At 41.3% G+C, this 15,675-nt stretch overlaps 1 protein-coding gene across 1 annotated transcript; it reads right to left on the reverse strand.

Moving 5' to 3' along the window:
* Window positions 1-1,786: 1,786 nt before the first annotated feature.
* On the reverse strand, window positions 1,787-12,606 carry REXO2 (RNA exonuclease 2). Its single transcript, XM_005891910.2, has 7 exons — window positions 12,414-12,606; window positions 11,315-11,398; window positions 7,598-7,675; window positions 6,882-6,993; window positions 5,454-5,562; window positions 4,123-4,176; window positions 1,787-2,227 (listed from the first exon to the last, which is right to left on the reverse strand). Exons 1-7 carry the CDS (start codon window positions 12,558-12,560, stop codon window positions 2,098-2,100), a joined length of 714 nt encoding a protein of 237 aa, XP_005891972.1. The 5' UTR covers window positions 12,561-12,606; the 3' UTR covers window positions 1,787-2,097.
* Between the last annotated feature and the right edge of the window lie 3,069 nt (window positions 12,607-15,675).

A 15,675-nucleotide genomic window follows, 5' to 3' on the forward strand; every position in this document is an offset into this window, starting at 1 on the left:
GCACTACAAATTTAAATTTCTTATATTTAAGCAGACTAATAAATAATGAACTAATCACTGAACCATCATGTCTTCATACAGACCTGCATCGAACCAGATTTGCTTATCTCACAGGCTGCCAATTATTTTACTAAAAATTAACACATGCTCCATTAGGAAATAACAGAGAATTCTGTTACAGAATTAAGATACAGAACAGAGGATTAAATTAGGAAGCTGGCCATTCATGTGACAGAAGATTTAAAATGAACAGTAGGAGTTATAGAGTCTCAAGAAAACTAAACGGTAGGGCTATTAACCTGATGAATAAACAGGCCAGCTTGGTGGGAGAAGCCCACGGCATTAAGAGTAGTATCTGCTTCCCCTGAATCTTCTCAAGCCTAGAGTTTTCGTATCTATTCTTGCATTAGAATATATAACATTCCTCACAGCCAAGTAAAGACACAGACCACCTTGTCCAATTTTGGTTAGAAGTGTTAGGCCAGGTCAAGGTCATCCTGTTAGTGAGGTCTATGCACACTCTTCAGTGTCACAGTCCTGGGCATTAAGTGAACACCGACTTAAGATAAAGTCCCAGCCACCATAGCTACGGATCAGAGCAGCCTTCCCAGAGATCCTGGCCTGAGTCAATCCATCACCATCACAATCAGCCATCAGGGCAAGGTGCCGGCTGTGGACCAAGCACTGAGCTCAAAACCATGGGTAGTGTGTAGTTTAATCTCGACAATTCTTTGAGTTAGGTACTGTCGTCCTCACTTTAATGAGGCTTAGAAACGAAAACTCACTCAGGATGTTACAGAGCTTAGATATGAACCCAGAATTTGACTCAAGTGCCCAGTTCGTAACTACCACACAATCGTGTCTTCCCATCCACTGAAGATGATACCTGTGCCACTCTGAGAAATGGAAAAAGCACTGGTCAGGAAAGTCAACAGATTTTAACGTTCCCATCAACTCACACTTGCAATGCTTGTCAACCCGAGCCTTCATTTCCTCATTTAGCAAAAGTTCCACTAAAGCCTCTCTCCACTCATAGGTTGTTGTATAAGGTAAAATAACTTAGTGAAATTATGAGATAATCAATTCCAATCTATAGTCCTGTAACTCTCTATAACTCTCACATGAGGATCATACCTCTATGTTCATATAATGGTCATGTAATCGAGTTAGGATGAAATCTAAGATCACCACAAAAGGCTTCTAGTCCAATGTCCTCTAGGAGAGGGAGGGTAGCTGTGGGCCTTCCCAATTCTGACTCCTTCTTTCATGGGGCATCAGTCTGAAGGAGATTTGATGTACAGACAGATGACTCTAACGTGCCCTCTGACTGAGGACTCACCTTACTACTGAACTCTAAAACACACAAACTTAGGAGTTAAGATATTCAAACTGAAATCCCTCCTCAAATATTTTCTGACCATTATACCTAGGGCAGCCAGTTATTAACATTCTACCAACTTCGCACTGTGGCTTCCTTGCACATATTATCTATTCAGTAACCCTTGAACATAGTAAAGAGTAGCTATTCTAGAGCTCTGTTAGTTCGGTAACTATCACTAATCATGGGCCCAATTTGCTTCTCTGAATCTATCTCCAATTATTCTATTATTAACTTGTAAAGCAAGACAGAGTAAGTTCACTTCCTACTGAAGAGAACTGAAACTTAGTTCACTCCAAATGGCACTATGAGAATGTAAGCATTAGGCACACCACCTGAAAAAGGAAAAAAAAACAAAACACATCATTTTCTAATCCAACTACTAAAGAATTGATAGTACAAAAAGGATTGCATTTCAATAGAACTAGCTTTATTATTTTTTTTTTTTTTTAAACAAAAGAAATGTCTAAAAGCAAATACAGGTATGTACCAAGGGGTGGACGTGACCTGGTACTTAGAAAGGAGTTGCTGTGTCATAAATGAAAACAGCATGTTAGGAGAAAAATAATTTTCAGGTGCTGTCTGCTTGAAAAATCTGGAGATGCAAGTTAACTGAAGGAAGGTGATCGGCCAAGCAAACAGCGTGAGCCCAGGGGAAAAGAAAAAACCACCAGAAGCTGCTTCCAGAGAGCCGCGTGGTGGCGGCACGAGAACCGGCATCAACTCACAGTCTTCTCATTTTCCCCATTTTCTATAATTTTCCTCTTCTTCTCATCTGTTTTTTTCTTGAAGATGTTATTTCGGTAAAACTGAAGTTCTTTGATGCTTTCACTAATGTCATCAAGTGCCCTACAAGCAAACACACCACGCTGAGTTGAAATGTCCGAAAATCAGAGGAGATGATCACCATTCTTCAAAGGTATAACTTTTTATAAATAACTTAAGAACAGTGGGTACTACTGTAAATGCAACTATCTGATATCAACAAGGAGAGGAACGCTTCAGTAAAACAAATTTAAGTGCTTGTTTTTTTAAAAAACTGTTTGACTTCCAAAAAAAGGCATCTACAATTTAACAGATAAAGGTTTCCCAAACTGCTCCATAAAGCAGTGAAGTGTTCTGCCGGGGGCGGGGGGTAGTTCCAGGGTCAAATAATTTAGGGAAAACTAGATTAAACATTCCCTCTTTTGAAGTTTTTTTAAAGTATTTAATGTACTGGTGTGAATTTTTAATTCCCCAGAGGAGGTTGTATGGTAGATACGATATTTCTAAAACTTAAATCGACCACACTTGTGGGATTCCCAGCACATGGCATATAGTTTGGGAGACAGTGAGCGATACTTAATGATGTCCTGCACAAAATACTTTCATGTACTCAAACGTAACTGGTGACTCAGCCATCATAATAAACATCCACAATCAGACAGCATCTAACCACAGAGGACCTCCCTCCTCTGTCGAGGCGATCTATACTATCATTAGGGGCTGCCTGCTTCATCTAACAGCCTTCTTTCTTCTCTAGCATGCTGTTTCTCCTGTGTTGCAGTCTGAGAAATCAGGTACTCAACATTATTACAACAGCGGGCAGGTAAATCAATTTGCTTTGAAGATGGGCTGAGGGCCGCTTCTTGAGATCAAACTGCACGGACTTTAGTGCAAGAGTTTTATGAGTTATTTTCCTGATTAGGGCAACAGTTTTGCTTTCTTTCCAGGTCTTAGGCATATGGAGGAGAGCTGAAGCTGTCAAAAATACAGCCTCTGGTTAAATCAAGGGACACTACATCTTAGCCACCATAATGAAATTTAAAAAGAGCTGAAAACCCCAAGTCCTTCTACAGCCCACTTTGTGGCAAATCCTGACCCACTTGATGTGAGGCTATTTACAGTCACTGGTTATGCCACGTGGTGTGAATATCTGTACATTTTACTGTAGCAACAGCCACGTGTTTGAAGATGAATGCTTCCCCAGACCTCCTTAGGGCTCTTACTCCCTTTCTAAAGCCTGAAAAATTCTGAAATCCAAAACACCTTGAGCCCCAACTGTTCCAGACCTGTATTATTGTGCTGTGGTCCATGAAAGCCCAATAAAAAAACACCATCAGAATGCCAGGCTCTTTAAAGCAAGGACTTGGTCTTCCTGTTTGGCTAGAACCGTGCCTGGCACACAGTAGGGACTCAGTACACGGAGGAAACAAACGCTGCCCTTAGAAGCCAGCTGCTACATCTCCCATCACGTCTTATGTCCTTCCTGAAAGGCCACAACACCAACAAGTAAAAGAGGACTCTAGATACACAAGATCTTTAAATTCCCTATGTACTTGGGCCTAAGGTTGCAGACACAATAAGAAAACAATCTGAAAAACTAAGAAGTGTCAAAATCAGGCTAACTGCCTTGTACAACTGTACACAAAGTGCTCAAATTTTAAATAGTTACAAGCCCATATGCTTGCTGGGAAGAAAATACTGCTCACTACTAGAAAAATTACACCATTTCACATACGTTCTAGACCAAGTTATCCACAAGTTTCAAAACAGAAATAGAGATGGTAAGACCATACATTATCTCACAAGTGAATGTTAGAAACTGACCAGAATTCCTGATAATCTTAGCAAAAGAAAGTTATCTTTATGTAGTTGTCCTTTACTTTTCCCCCAAGGGATAAGTGACATTATTTCAAACAGTCAGGAATTTGGGGGTTATGTACATGTCAGATGACCAAGCACTTAAAAGGACCCAAACTTACCTGTGAGAAGCAGCCTTCTTTGGTGCAAATTCGTATTCTTCAGGATACCAGCGTCTATACACAGCAAAAATGGAACTCTCAAAGGAAACTGTCTCAAATGCACTGAATAATTACGTCCCTCAAGTAACGTAATAACACTGAAAAAGGCTTTTGGGTTCTGACTGTGGAGTTGCCACCTTGTCTGGGACTCCATCTCCCTCCTTCACCTCTCTTCATTCTATAGATTCTTTTCGGGCAAGATCATCACTATGTAAGATTCCCAAATCTGTGAACTCCAGCCTTGTCCTCTCCCTCGCTTCTGTCACGGGTATCCAGGACAACTCCACCTAAAATCCACCAGACATTTCCAACCCCACACACACAGGGTCACTCACCATCCTCAACACCTCCCTTCCCCCAACAGCCAAATCTCCTCCTCCTCTTATGACCCCCTTTGTCTTTGAACAGTTCCATCACCCACCAAGCTGCCCAAACTAGAAACACTTTATACCTCCTCCCTGTCTTCACACCCCCATTCAAGCACTCAAGGCCCTGCTACTGATCTTCTCCAACACGCTACATCCACACAGCTTCTGCCACCCACTGCCATTTCCCTAGCTCCCTCCCTCCAAGATGGTACAAGTCTTTCTCCCTCTTTTCTTGCCACGTTCTAATCAGAATTATCTCATCCTATCACTGCCATTTCCCTAGCTCCTTCTCTCTCCAAGATGGTGAGAGTCTTTCTCCCTCTTTTCTTACCACGTTTTAATCAGAATTATCTCATCATATCACCCTTACCTTCCTGTACCCTGTATCTCCGAACCTCTGCCCATTCTCTGGAATGCTCTCTCCTCACCTTAAATACCTGGAAAACGCCCACTCTTCTTTAAATCTCAACTTGAAAGCCATTTTCTATGTGAAGTTCCCACTAAATCCCCACCTTCCTCACTCTTGCAGTTGGGTGCTCCTTCTCTCATGCCCGCAAAATTCTACACACACTTTTCCCTGACTGATGTCATCACACAGTACACGTCCCAGGGGTTTTTTTTTTTTAACGTTATCTGTCAGTTCACTAGACTCTAAGCATTTAAGGGCTTTATGTCCCTAGCACATTGGCCAACATGCAACACAGGGATGGGTGTTCAATAAATTTTATGGATTAATGAAATTTATATGGAAGATTTTTGATGTTCTTTCCCCAGGACTCACCAGTTCAAGCAAGAATAGGATGAGGAAGTTATACACCCAACTGGCCCCGTTAGTTCTACAGCTCTATTCAATTACTCTGCACAAACTCTAAAGTAAAACATGCTAAATGAGGCAACTGAATGGATCCTAAATATAGCCCTTACCTGCACAGCTCTTTAACAGTGCTCACATCAATTATTCTATAATGAAGATGTTTCATGAACTGGGGCATGTATTTGTCAAGAAACTTCTTATCTGCATGAACTGAATTTCCTAGAAAGACACGAAGCATATGTTATCTGTGTATTTCTAGTGGTACACAAGAGGACATAAAAATTCATAAACTGTATTTAATTGGAGATGATTTTTTTATATAAATTCAAACAACGTGTAAAAGCATCTCAAAACTTCTAAATTAGGTTTGAGTGTATCTGATTAGATTACAAGTGCAGATTTCAGCATATTTAGTCTCAGTTTAGCTCGTAATCAATTTGTAAATGGCACTCTACAGACAAAAGGATGAATCTACCATTCTACATACTTAAAATAATGCTCAAATCTGTTACTTTTAAAGCTAATACCAGATGTGCAAATTTTCTCCCAGTATCATAAAATCCACACCACTAACACTAAAAATTTAACTGAATCATATAAGTAGATAAGCCTTTATTCACATTTCAGTTTTAATCATATCCACATTCATGTTTCCACACAGTAATTTATATTTTAAAAAAACACTAAATTTTTAATAAGAACTTTAAAATAGACTGCATTGGCTAGGGGGAAATTTTATAGAATACATGCTCTAGTTCTTAAGGTCAAAACTTTTTATGAATATTTCAGAAAAGTGTTAGTAACTATACCAGTTTACATTTACAAATACAAATACACCACCACAGGACATTAACCTCCCTTTGACAATGACAGTTGTTTCAAAATACTAGCAGAACTGGCCTATTCCTTTAAAAAGTCAGTGTCACAAGGGGAAAAGACAGGTATACATTTTTGATTAAGAGACTAAAGAGGCAGAATAACCAAACGAAATGCATGAGTCTTGACTAAATCCTGGTTGAAAAACAGACATTTTAGCTATGGACTCAATATCACACTATGTTACTGAATTATTTTTAATCACCTTAAATGTGACAAGGATCTTGTGGTTACTTAAATATAACAACGATCTCTTGGTCCTTATTCTTAGGAAATGCTGGGTGAATTATTTAGGAATTAAGTGTCATGATGCTTGAAATTTACTTTCACATGTCCACAAAAATAAGACAGATAAATATGGCACAAGGTTAACAACTATATCCAACTTTCCTGTATATTTAAAATTTTCCCATAATAAAAATATGTGGGAAAATGTTATTGAGCTAATTTGGGTATCCCAGAGCTCATGTCAGGTTTCAGGGCATTTTCCCTGATATTCATGTATAAATTATACAAGGCAATTTGAGCACAAAAAAGAGGCATAATCCAAATCAGGGTAAGTAGAAGACATGACGATCTGGGTGGATCTTTCTGGAACCACAGTCTCTTGAACCGCTATGATGGAAGACTATCTACAAGGCAGACATAGGACTGGATTTTACCTGCAAGTGGACAGAGCCCTGGAGGAGTCTGCTGTCGTACAAAGGAGAGAAATTCATACTCTGCCTGCTGCAGTGTCATCGTACTCTCCTTCACTGCTTTGGTTAGACCAGACTGCAAGAGAGAATCCCCAGCCCCACCAAGACACACGAAGTCAGTTTTCAAAGGCATCCAGATATGAAACTCCACTTCTAAAGAGGGCATATATAATCAGAGACAGACCATTTACAGAGCTCAAGTTCAAACTGAAACTGCCATCTTTGCAGTGATTTTTTTTTTTTTAAAGAATCCAAGTCAAATAAGTTATGTTCCTGATAGTTAACAGCATTTCCCCATGGTCAGAAAACATGGTGCTCAAGGTCCAAGGATACAACCTCTGGGAAGAAACAACCAGTAACAGGAGAGCAGCGTTCTCCTTTCTCTGAAAGTTGATATCTAACCTTATCCCAAAGACTGACTTGAGCAACACTTGATAATCCGCAATGCACTCAAGACAGACTGAGTGCAGGAGAGGCAAAAAAGAGGACATTCAGGAGAAGATGGTCTCGGGAGATCCCAAAGATGAAGTGAACAAGCAAGCAGTTTCCCAGGCTTGCCAAGCAATCTTTGTCTATCCCTTCTAAAAATACCATCCAACAAGGGTCTAGGACTCAGATGTGGGGGCAACAAGCTTGTTACTGATCCCCAAAGCGGCAATGCTACCATGTGGTAATGTTACCTTCCCATGATGCTCCTTGCACCAGTCTGACATGCTGTCCAGTAACTCATCTGGCTGTTTTATAATCAGGTTAGGACCCTGTGGATAGGAAAAGCTGTTAATCATCCAGAACCACTAGGGATACACTTGGTTTCTGAGTTCAAGCTGCTTTAAGAAGTAAACATATATACCAGAGAAAGGAAGAAAGATGAGGGCACTTTGCTAACTCTAAAAGTGGTCCTCATTCATTCCAGCATTGTTTACGACAGTAAAAAAATGACGAACGCACATGTACACAACTGAAAACCGAAATGCCGATTAATGCCTGTTATGGAGAGTAAAGTAAATCAGAAAGAGAAAACGCAAATATTGTATATTAACACACACATATGGGATCTAGAAAAATGGTAGTGATGAATCTATTTGCAGGGCAGGAATAGAGACACAGACATAGAGAACAGACTTCTGGACACAACAGGAGAAGGAGAGGGTGGGAAGAATTGAGAGTAGCAGCAGTGAAAAATACCTGTTACCATATGTAAAGCAGATAGCTAGTGGGCACTTGCTGCTTGACACAGGGAGCTCAATCTGGTGCTCTGTGACAGCCTACAGGGGTGGGATGGGGCAGGGCGTGGGAAGGAGGTTCAAGAGGGAGGGGACACATCTATACTTAGGGCTGATTAACACTGTCCTATGGCAGAAACCAACACAACATTGTAAAGCAATTATCCTCCAATTAAAAAAATTTTTTTTTTAATAAAGGACATAGATACCTATCAAGGGTTGGCAAACTATAGCCTCAGCTTCTGGCACTTTTAATTGCCAGCAAGCTAACAACAATTTTTACATTTTTAAAGGGGGTTGTAAAACACAAACACGTGACAGAGAGGTATGTGGTATCTAAGCCTAAAATATTTAGTATTTGGTCTTTTTTAGAGAAGGCTTTGCCAACCACTGACTATAAACAGTTCCTATCTTGCCAAGTAAAAAACAAAAAGCAAATTGCAGAACAGTATATATATGCTTAGGAGTTCACTTACACTTGTTTAAAAGAAATGCACACATTTGTATATGCATACAAAATACTAAAATACTACAAAAGTACAAAAACGTTGGGGAGTAAGATCAGGCAAGAGAAGAATAGCTGTTGAAAAAACCAACAGCTCACAATACATATGTTTTGCATAAAGCTACACTGTTTAATTTTAACAGTATTTTCACATTTGACAGTTGAAAAAGTAATTGGTGGCATCTGAAAGATTATAAAAAAGAAAACCTGACCCTGAAATTCTCAGCTCCAGTTAACTGAACAATCACCTGAGAGTCAAGAGTTCCAGAAGACACAGAAGCTCAACTTGTGGCATTAAAGCAAGTCACCTCCTAGTCTCTCCTTCTGGGAGATGGAGATAACAGACCACCCCTCCCCTTTCCCTGACAGGGATGTTACCAGGATAAAAGAAATTACAGATATGAATATTTGAACTGAGGGGGAAAAAAAAGGCTCTAAATCCAACGTATTATCACTACAGAGGTGGTCAAAGTAGTTTGCAGTTACTGAGAGGAATGGCAAGACTTTGACTAAAATAGGCCTGACAGCTACAAGGAGTTTTAGCCAAACAAGAAAACGGGCAATGGCAATCTCCATGAAGAAGCAAAAATATGTGCTCTGATAACTTTTTTTTTTTTGAAGTGTAGTGGATTCCCAGTGTTGGCGTTAATTTCTGCTGTGTAGAAGAGTGATTCAGTTATACATATGTCCTTTTTCCATTCTGGTTTATCTCAGGACATTGAATATAGTTCCCTGTGCTATTCAGTAGGACCTTTTTTATTGGTTGTCTTCTTATTTTTTAATTTTTTTTTGGCTGTGCTACACAACATGTGGGATCTTAGTTCCCTGACCAGGGATCGAACCCACAGCCCCACCACCCCAGCCTGCACTGGAAGCAGGAAGTCCTAACCACTGGACCACCAGTGAAGTCCCCAGGACCTTGTTTTGGCAACACTTTTTTTTTTTTTTAACAAAACCAAAAACCTCATATCACAAAACACAATTCTAAAAAAACTATGATGGAAAAAGCCAATGTCTATCAACTTAAGACTATACAACTTAACTCTAGATCACAGTATGGCACACTAAGCTACCTACAGAAAAATTTCTGGGGTGGGATGTCTGTTCTTCTAACATAAAACATCTTCCCCAGACTTGTATACAAAAATAAAACATTTTCCAAAGAACTGACACTTCAGTGCCAACAGGCCCGTAGCAATTTTTTTTTTCTTTCTTTCTTTTTTTTTTTTTTTAACATCCTTATCCTCATCCGACTGGGTCTATTTACAAATGCCACACTCATCTGCAGCTGTGAGACTACAGACCCAAATTTCCTCCAGGGTACATATCAAGTAACTGGTCCATTAAACTGTCAGTATTTCACATTATATCAACAGTCTGAGGGGAAAACTCTTCTCCAGCCAAGGGTAAGTAAGGTTGGTGAATAAAGACACTTCTCTTCACTATTCACCTCTAGAAAATTCCAAGTGACAGGAAAAAACAACCAAACCGAAAACTCAAGATTTATATAAAGTTGCCATGTTGGGAGGGGTAGGGGTGGCTGTCTATTTAAGAAAAAAAAAAAGAGGTAGTTGCTGCTACGAGAAATACAAAGTAGCATGATTCTCCCTCAGCTGATACACCAGGAGGAACTTCACAATGTCTGCCTGGCAATCCACAGAAGTAACAATTTATCTAAAATGGCTCCTCCTCCCTTACCCCACCAAGAAAATAAGTGGAAGTCTTAAGGTTCGATCTGTGAAATGTATCCAGTGCCAGTAACACATCAATCAGACGCTGCAGAAACTAACAAACCTGTGTTAGTTAAACCTGTGCTCCTACTCTGGAGTTCCTCACTGCCTCTAATACAGCTGATAGTATGACAGGATTATTTAGGGCCTTCACCCTCTACCAATCAGATGCTGTCATATACTTATTAAATGCTTTGTGAGTGGCTGAAAGGCAACCTGCAACAGGTGTGTTTTATTTGTTTTGCTTAATGTTTCAGTTAAAAGCAGCATGTTAAAACCTCAATCATGCCCCTTGTGTCAACAGGAGAGTTCATGGCTCTGTATCAACAGAAATTCTAAAATCTTAATAATGATCTAGATGAATCACATGCCCTGGCTGAAACGGTAGATACTGGATATATGAAGTCTAGCTAAAGCTAAGGTTATGATACAAAGAAGTCAACTTTGGCATGAGTCACCAATCCTGGCGTGACTGTAGTCGGCTGTCTTATTGGTTGGGAGCCCTTTACTCAGACTGCCTGGTTAAACTCTTGGCTTGTCCAATAACTAGCCAGATGGCCTTGGGCAAATTACCCAACAACTCTGTACCAACACTTCTCTCTCCATAAAATGAGTATAACAGTACTTACCTTATAGTTGCTGTAACAATTAAGAGTGAATACATGTAAAGCATTTTTGTGCCTGGCACATACTAAGCTCTTAATAAATGATCGAATTTATAGTTCCGAATTTTTGCCATAACTCTTGAAAAATACTAGGCTCTGAGATGGATTACTTTGGTTCTAGTACCAAGCCCACCATGACCCACAACATTATTTTGGACCTTAATCTATATCAGTTTTATTTTTTAAATAAAGAGATGAGGGGGGTGGGGAGAGACAATTTTTAGATTTCCAAAACACTGTAGACAGTATGGCCATATTACAAGGCATCACCTACTTCAGCCAAAATGTTGAGATCAGAGTCAGTTATCAGACAGGCCATCTCAATAATCTGGTCCTTCTCAATGTCCAATCCTGTCATCTGCAAAAAAAAAAAAAAAAATATATATATATATATACACACACACACACATATAGCAAAATATATATATACACACACAAAACCATCTTTACAGCCTACTGCACCCAAGTTTATTTAATAGGACACCCCTCAAGCATATTTAACTTAAATTCCACAGCCAAGATAGAAGAGACAATACTGCTCCTTAGGCAAGTCCTCAAGGCACTCAATACGGGCTATTTATTCAACAACCATTTACCCAGGGCGGGCTACATGTCAGGCGTCCAGTCCTACTCTGGGGTAGATGCAAAGTTAGCAAAATTGAGTGCTGACAGCATTCAATTTTGGAAGAGTTAGACAACTAACTTCACTGCATCTCTGCAGAGTTTACAAAGTTTTCATATTAATTACAGCACTTGATCTTCATCACAATTCAATGTTATTATCCCCGTTTCAAATACGAGAGAAGTGAGGCTCAAGGGAGAGGAGAATCTTTGGCTGAGTATGGAAAACCTAAAGGGATCAGAACTGGGTTGCAGTCCAGCTTCGACCCTCACTAACTGCACGACCTTGAACGAGCTGAATCCTCTCTCTCTCTCTGGGCCTCAGTTTTCTCCTTTATGGAGTGTGGGGTAAGGCTGAGTCATCTCCGGAATCCCATCTGGCTCTAACCACCTAGGGTCCCGTAAGGCTGGGGAAGTGGCGTCTAGCAGAACTGCTGTGCCCACCCCCTACCCCAGGGACCCGAAGCCCACCACCGCGTTAGGGAGGTCCACATCTGGGTGGAACTGGGGGTTAAGGGAAGCCATATGGATGACACCTCCCTTTGGAAAAGAAACCCCACAGTCCCGCACAGTCTTCAACACCCGCAGGACTCCGGTCCCTCGACCTGCCCCGCGCCGCCCGCAGCCGGGAGGCGCTTACCTGCCACACCTGAGATCCAGACACCGCTGCTCTCCCCGGACACGCTCGGCTACTCGGTCCCACCCAAGAAAACTCACTCGTCTCCCCTGTCCCCCTGAGCGACCTGACTCACCTCCAGGTCCACCCAGACCATCCGCTGAGCCATGCTCTCCCCCGCCGCCATGGCTGCGCCACCTTCGCGGACACCCCGAGCCCTGAACTGCCCGCGAGTCCCACCCACACCTCGCAACAGCCTGGAGCCCAGGGAGCCGCCTAGCATCACCCGGCACGAGCCGCCACGGCCCCAGCCTCTCAGCCGGCGCTGGCGCAGGCGCGATAGTCGCTAAACGTCGCAAACCCGCGGGGAGGCGCAGGAGTGAAAACTACAAGTCCCAGCAGCCAGTGCACCGACTCTACCTGAGCAGTCCGGCTTAGCTGCCGCATGAGCTGTTGGGACTTAGAGTCTTGCCTGCTGTTGCGCCCGATTGCCCCGCCCCGCCACGTGTTTTCGGATATTACTGGACGCGCATGTTTTTCAGAACTAAGTTTATTCTCTTCCAAGAGTTATTTCCTGAATTTGGATGAGTTGCAAATCGCCTAGCTGAGAAAGAGCTCTCTTACTTTAACTCGAAAAATACCTGGTTACCTATTTATTTCAAATGTGTCCTTCTTTTTTTGCTGTTTACCCCCCCCCCTTATTTTTTTACTTACCTGTCACTCCACACACAAGCGACAGCAGAGCGGACAGCATATGCTTTTTAAGCCGGAAGACCATCTCCACCTTTAGAAATCCTTAAATGAGATCTTATCGGAGTGATTACTTAGCCCGCTTTAGGTGCTGAATAAAATCCCTTTCCTTCATTGGCAAAGAGTTACTTCTTATTCCTTACGGAGGGACTTGCCGCCGTGGTCTGTTTCAGTTCACCTGTTAGGTGTCAGTGGTAATGACTTCCTACTCCACCCTTACAAGTTCTCATAGTTAAATAGTCTGCTTGTATAACAAATCTATGCAACAAATTAAATTAAAATGAACTAAAAACAGCTTTGCCCGCTCTGCAGTCTGCTTTGGTTTTGATCAAAGTTTTTAATCTCCACTAACAGCTATAGTTTCCATTATTTCCATGAGTAGAAGTGGCCCCCAAAAGGATCTTTCGACCCTGGAGTGTCAAACTGCATGAATCTCTTAAACCTTTGGCTATTCAGTAGCAAGTTGGAGTGCTGAGTATGACTTTGTCACAAAACATTGGTCTAGGCCTGGAATTATATCTTCTGTATATTTTTCTGAAAGCCATATTGCCTGTAATTACAGCGTTGGTGGTCCATCGCCCAGTAATTCATACCCAGTGAGCTGGTTTTGTGAGAGAGAAGACACGTTGCCTAAGAAGAGCCATCAGTATAACATAGTGTCCTGGATTTCACCTTCAAGTTCTCTGTATACCCAACCCACCGCCTGCTAGGGCACCCCAAAAATCTCTTCAGAAGATCATCAAATCACGTGCAGGTCATGTGTGTGTGTGTGTGTGTGTGTGTGTGTGTGTGTGTGTTCTAATAATGAATCACATTGTTTTCCTATAGCTTTTTACTCACTTACAGCTTTTTACTCACTTTCCTGTAGCTTTTTACTTACTTTCCTGTAGCTTTTTACTTGGAGAAGGCAATGGCACCCCACTCCAGTACTCTTGCCTGGAAAATCCCATGGATGGAGGAGCCTGCTGGGCTCCAGTCCATGGGGTTGCAAAGAGTGGGACACAACTGAGCAACTTCACTTTCACTTTTCACTTTCATGCACTGGAGAAGGAAATGGCAACCCACTCCAGTGTTCTTGCCTGGAGAATCCCAGGGACGGGGGAGCCTGGTGGGCTGCCTTCTATGGGGTCGCACAGAGTCAGACACGACTGAAGCGACTTAGCAGCAGGAGCAGCAGCTTACTTTATAAGAAAGAGTGTACAAAAAGTAAAATTTTTTTTTAAATTTTTTTTAAGAAATAGTCTGCACTTCTTTAGTTTTTTCTTCATTTTAAACTTGATTCATAGAAAGTAGAATCAGGTGAAGTATGTAAACTTTTATCAATTGCAGTTTTTATCCTCCTGAAGTATTATTATATCCTTAACTTTTCAAAGATCACCTTCTGTTTTCAAATTTCCTACTTTAACATTGATCAGTTTTGTTACAAATCACAGTTTAAGAAATGCTATTCACATTTAAGAACTTGTATCCTGAAAACTTATGATCATAATCTTAAAATATTAGGTAGTTAAAATTATGTATGGACATTTTCGAAACTTCAGTTTTCATAGTAATGTACTTTCATCATAACAATAAAGACACACTTTATATGATTGATATTATAATGTAAGGAGATTTATAGTTTATTGGGTTTTGTGTATAATAATATTAGAGTGGTAATTGAAAAGGTTAATATCTCAAAGCAGAGCAATGCATGCACCAAATTCACAAATCCAAACCATGTAAATAAGTAGGAGGGGAGGGAGTTCCCTGGTGGTCTAGAGGTTAGGATTTTGGGCTCTCACTGTTGTGGTCAATCCTTGGTCAGGGAATTGAAATCCCACAAGCTGTGTGGCCAAAAAAAAAAAAAGAGGGAGAGCAGACAGAAGAATATTGGGCCCTTGAATCTGAAATCAGCGTTGTCCCACAGTGGACTCACTCATTTCATTCCATTTTCATTTCATAACAATTTATCTCAAAGCCGCACCACTCTGTTCAGAGATTATGCTTTTTCACTTCTATCATGAACCTGTAAGAACTGCTTTTGTTGTGTTGTTGTTAAGTTGCTACAGTGAAAGTGAAAGTCACACAGTCGTGCCCAACCCTTTGTGACCCCATGGACTATATAGTTTATGGAATTCTCCGGGTCGGAACACTGGAATGGGTAGTTGTTCCTTCTCTAGGGGATCTTCCCGACCCAGGGATCGAACCCAGGTCTCCTGCACTGCAGGTGGATTCTTTACCAGGTGAGCCACCAGGGAAGCCCAAGAATACTGGAGTGGGTAACCTACCCCTTCTCCAGGGGACCTTCCCAACCCCGGAATCAAACCAGGGTCTCCTGCATTGCAGATGGGGTGGATTCTCTACCAGGTACCAGGTAAGCCCTTTGCAACCTCATGTACTATAGCCTGCCAGGCTCCTCTGTCCATGGGATGTCTCAGACAAGAATACTGGAATGGGTCACCTTTTTCTTTTCTAGGGGTTCTTCCTAATCCAGGAATTGAACCCACACCTCCTGTGTCTCCTGCATTGCAGGTAGATTTTTTACAGCTGAGCCACCAGGGAAGCCGCTTTTGTTAATTAACAAGGATAAAATGCCAAGAAATCTCGTTTTCTAAAATCATAGACTATGAGAAACTTTGCTGTTTGAAGTAATTTCAGAGACAATG

This window comes from Bos mutus, chromosome 15, assembly GCF_027580195.1.
Source record: "Bos mutus isolate GX-2022 chromosome 15, NWIPB_WYAK_1.1, whole genome shotgun sequence".
Taxonomy (NCBI): Eukaryota; Metazoa; Chordata; class Mammalia; order Artiodactyla; family Bovidae; genus Bos; species Bos mutus.

What these genes read in the sequence shown, in the direction of transcription:
- REXO2 (XM_005891910.2), bottom strand. Translation starts at nt 12,560, where the DNA reads ATGCTAGGCGGCTCCCTGGGCTCCAGGCTGTTGCGAGGTGTGGGTGGG. An exon ending in TGGTCTGGGTGGACCTGGAG is followed by an intron (nt 11,399 to 12,413) that starts GTGAGTCAGGTC and finishes TTTTTTTTGCAG; the next exon opens with ATGACAGGATTGGACATTGA. An exon ending in AAGAAGGCTGCTTCTCACAG is followed by an intron (nt 2,228 to 4,122) that starts GTAAGTTTGGGT and finishes GTTTGCTTGTAG; the next exon opens with GGCACTTGATGACATTAGTG.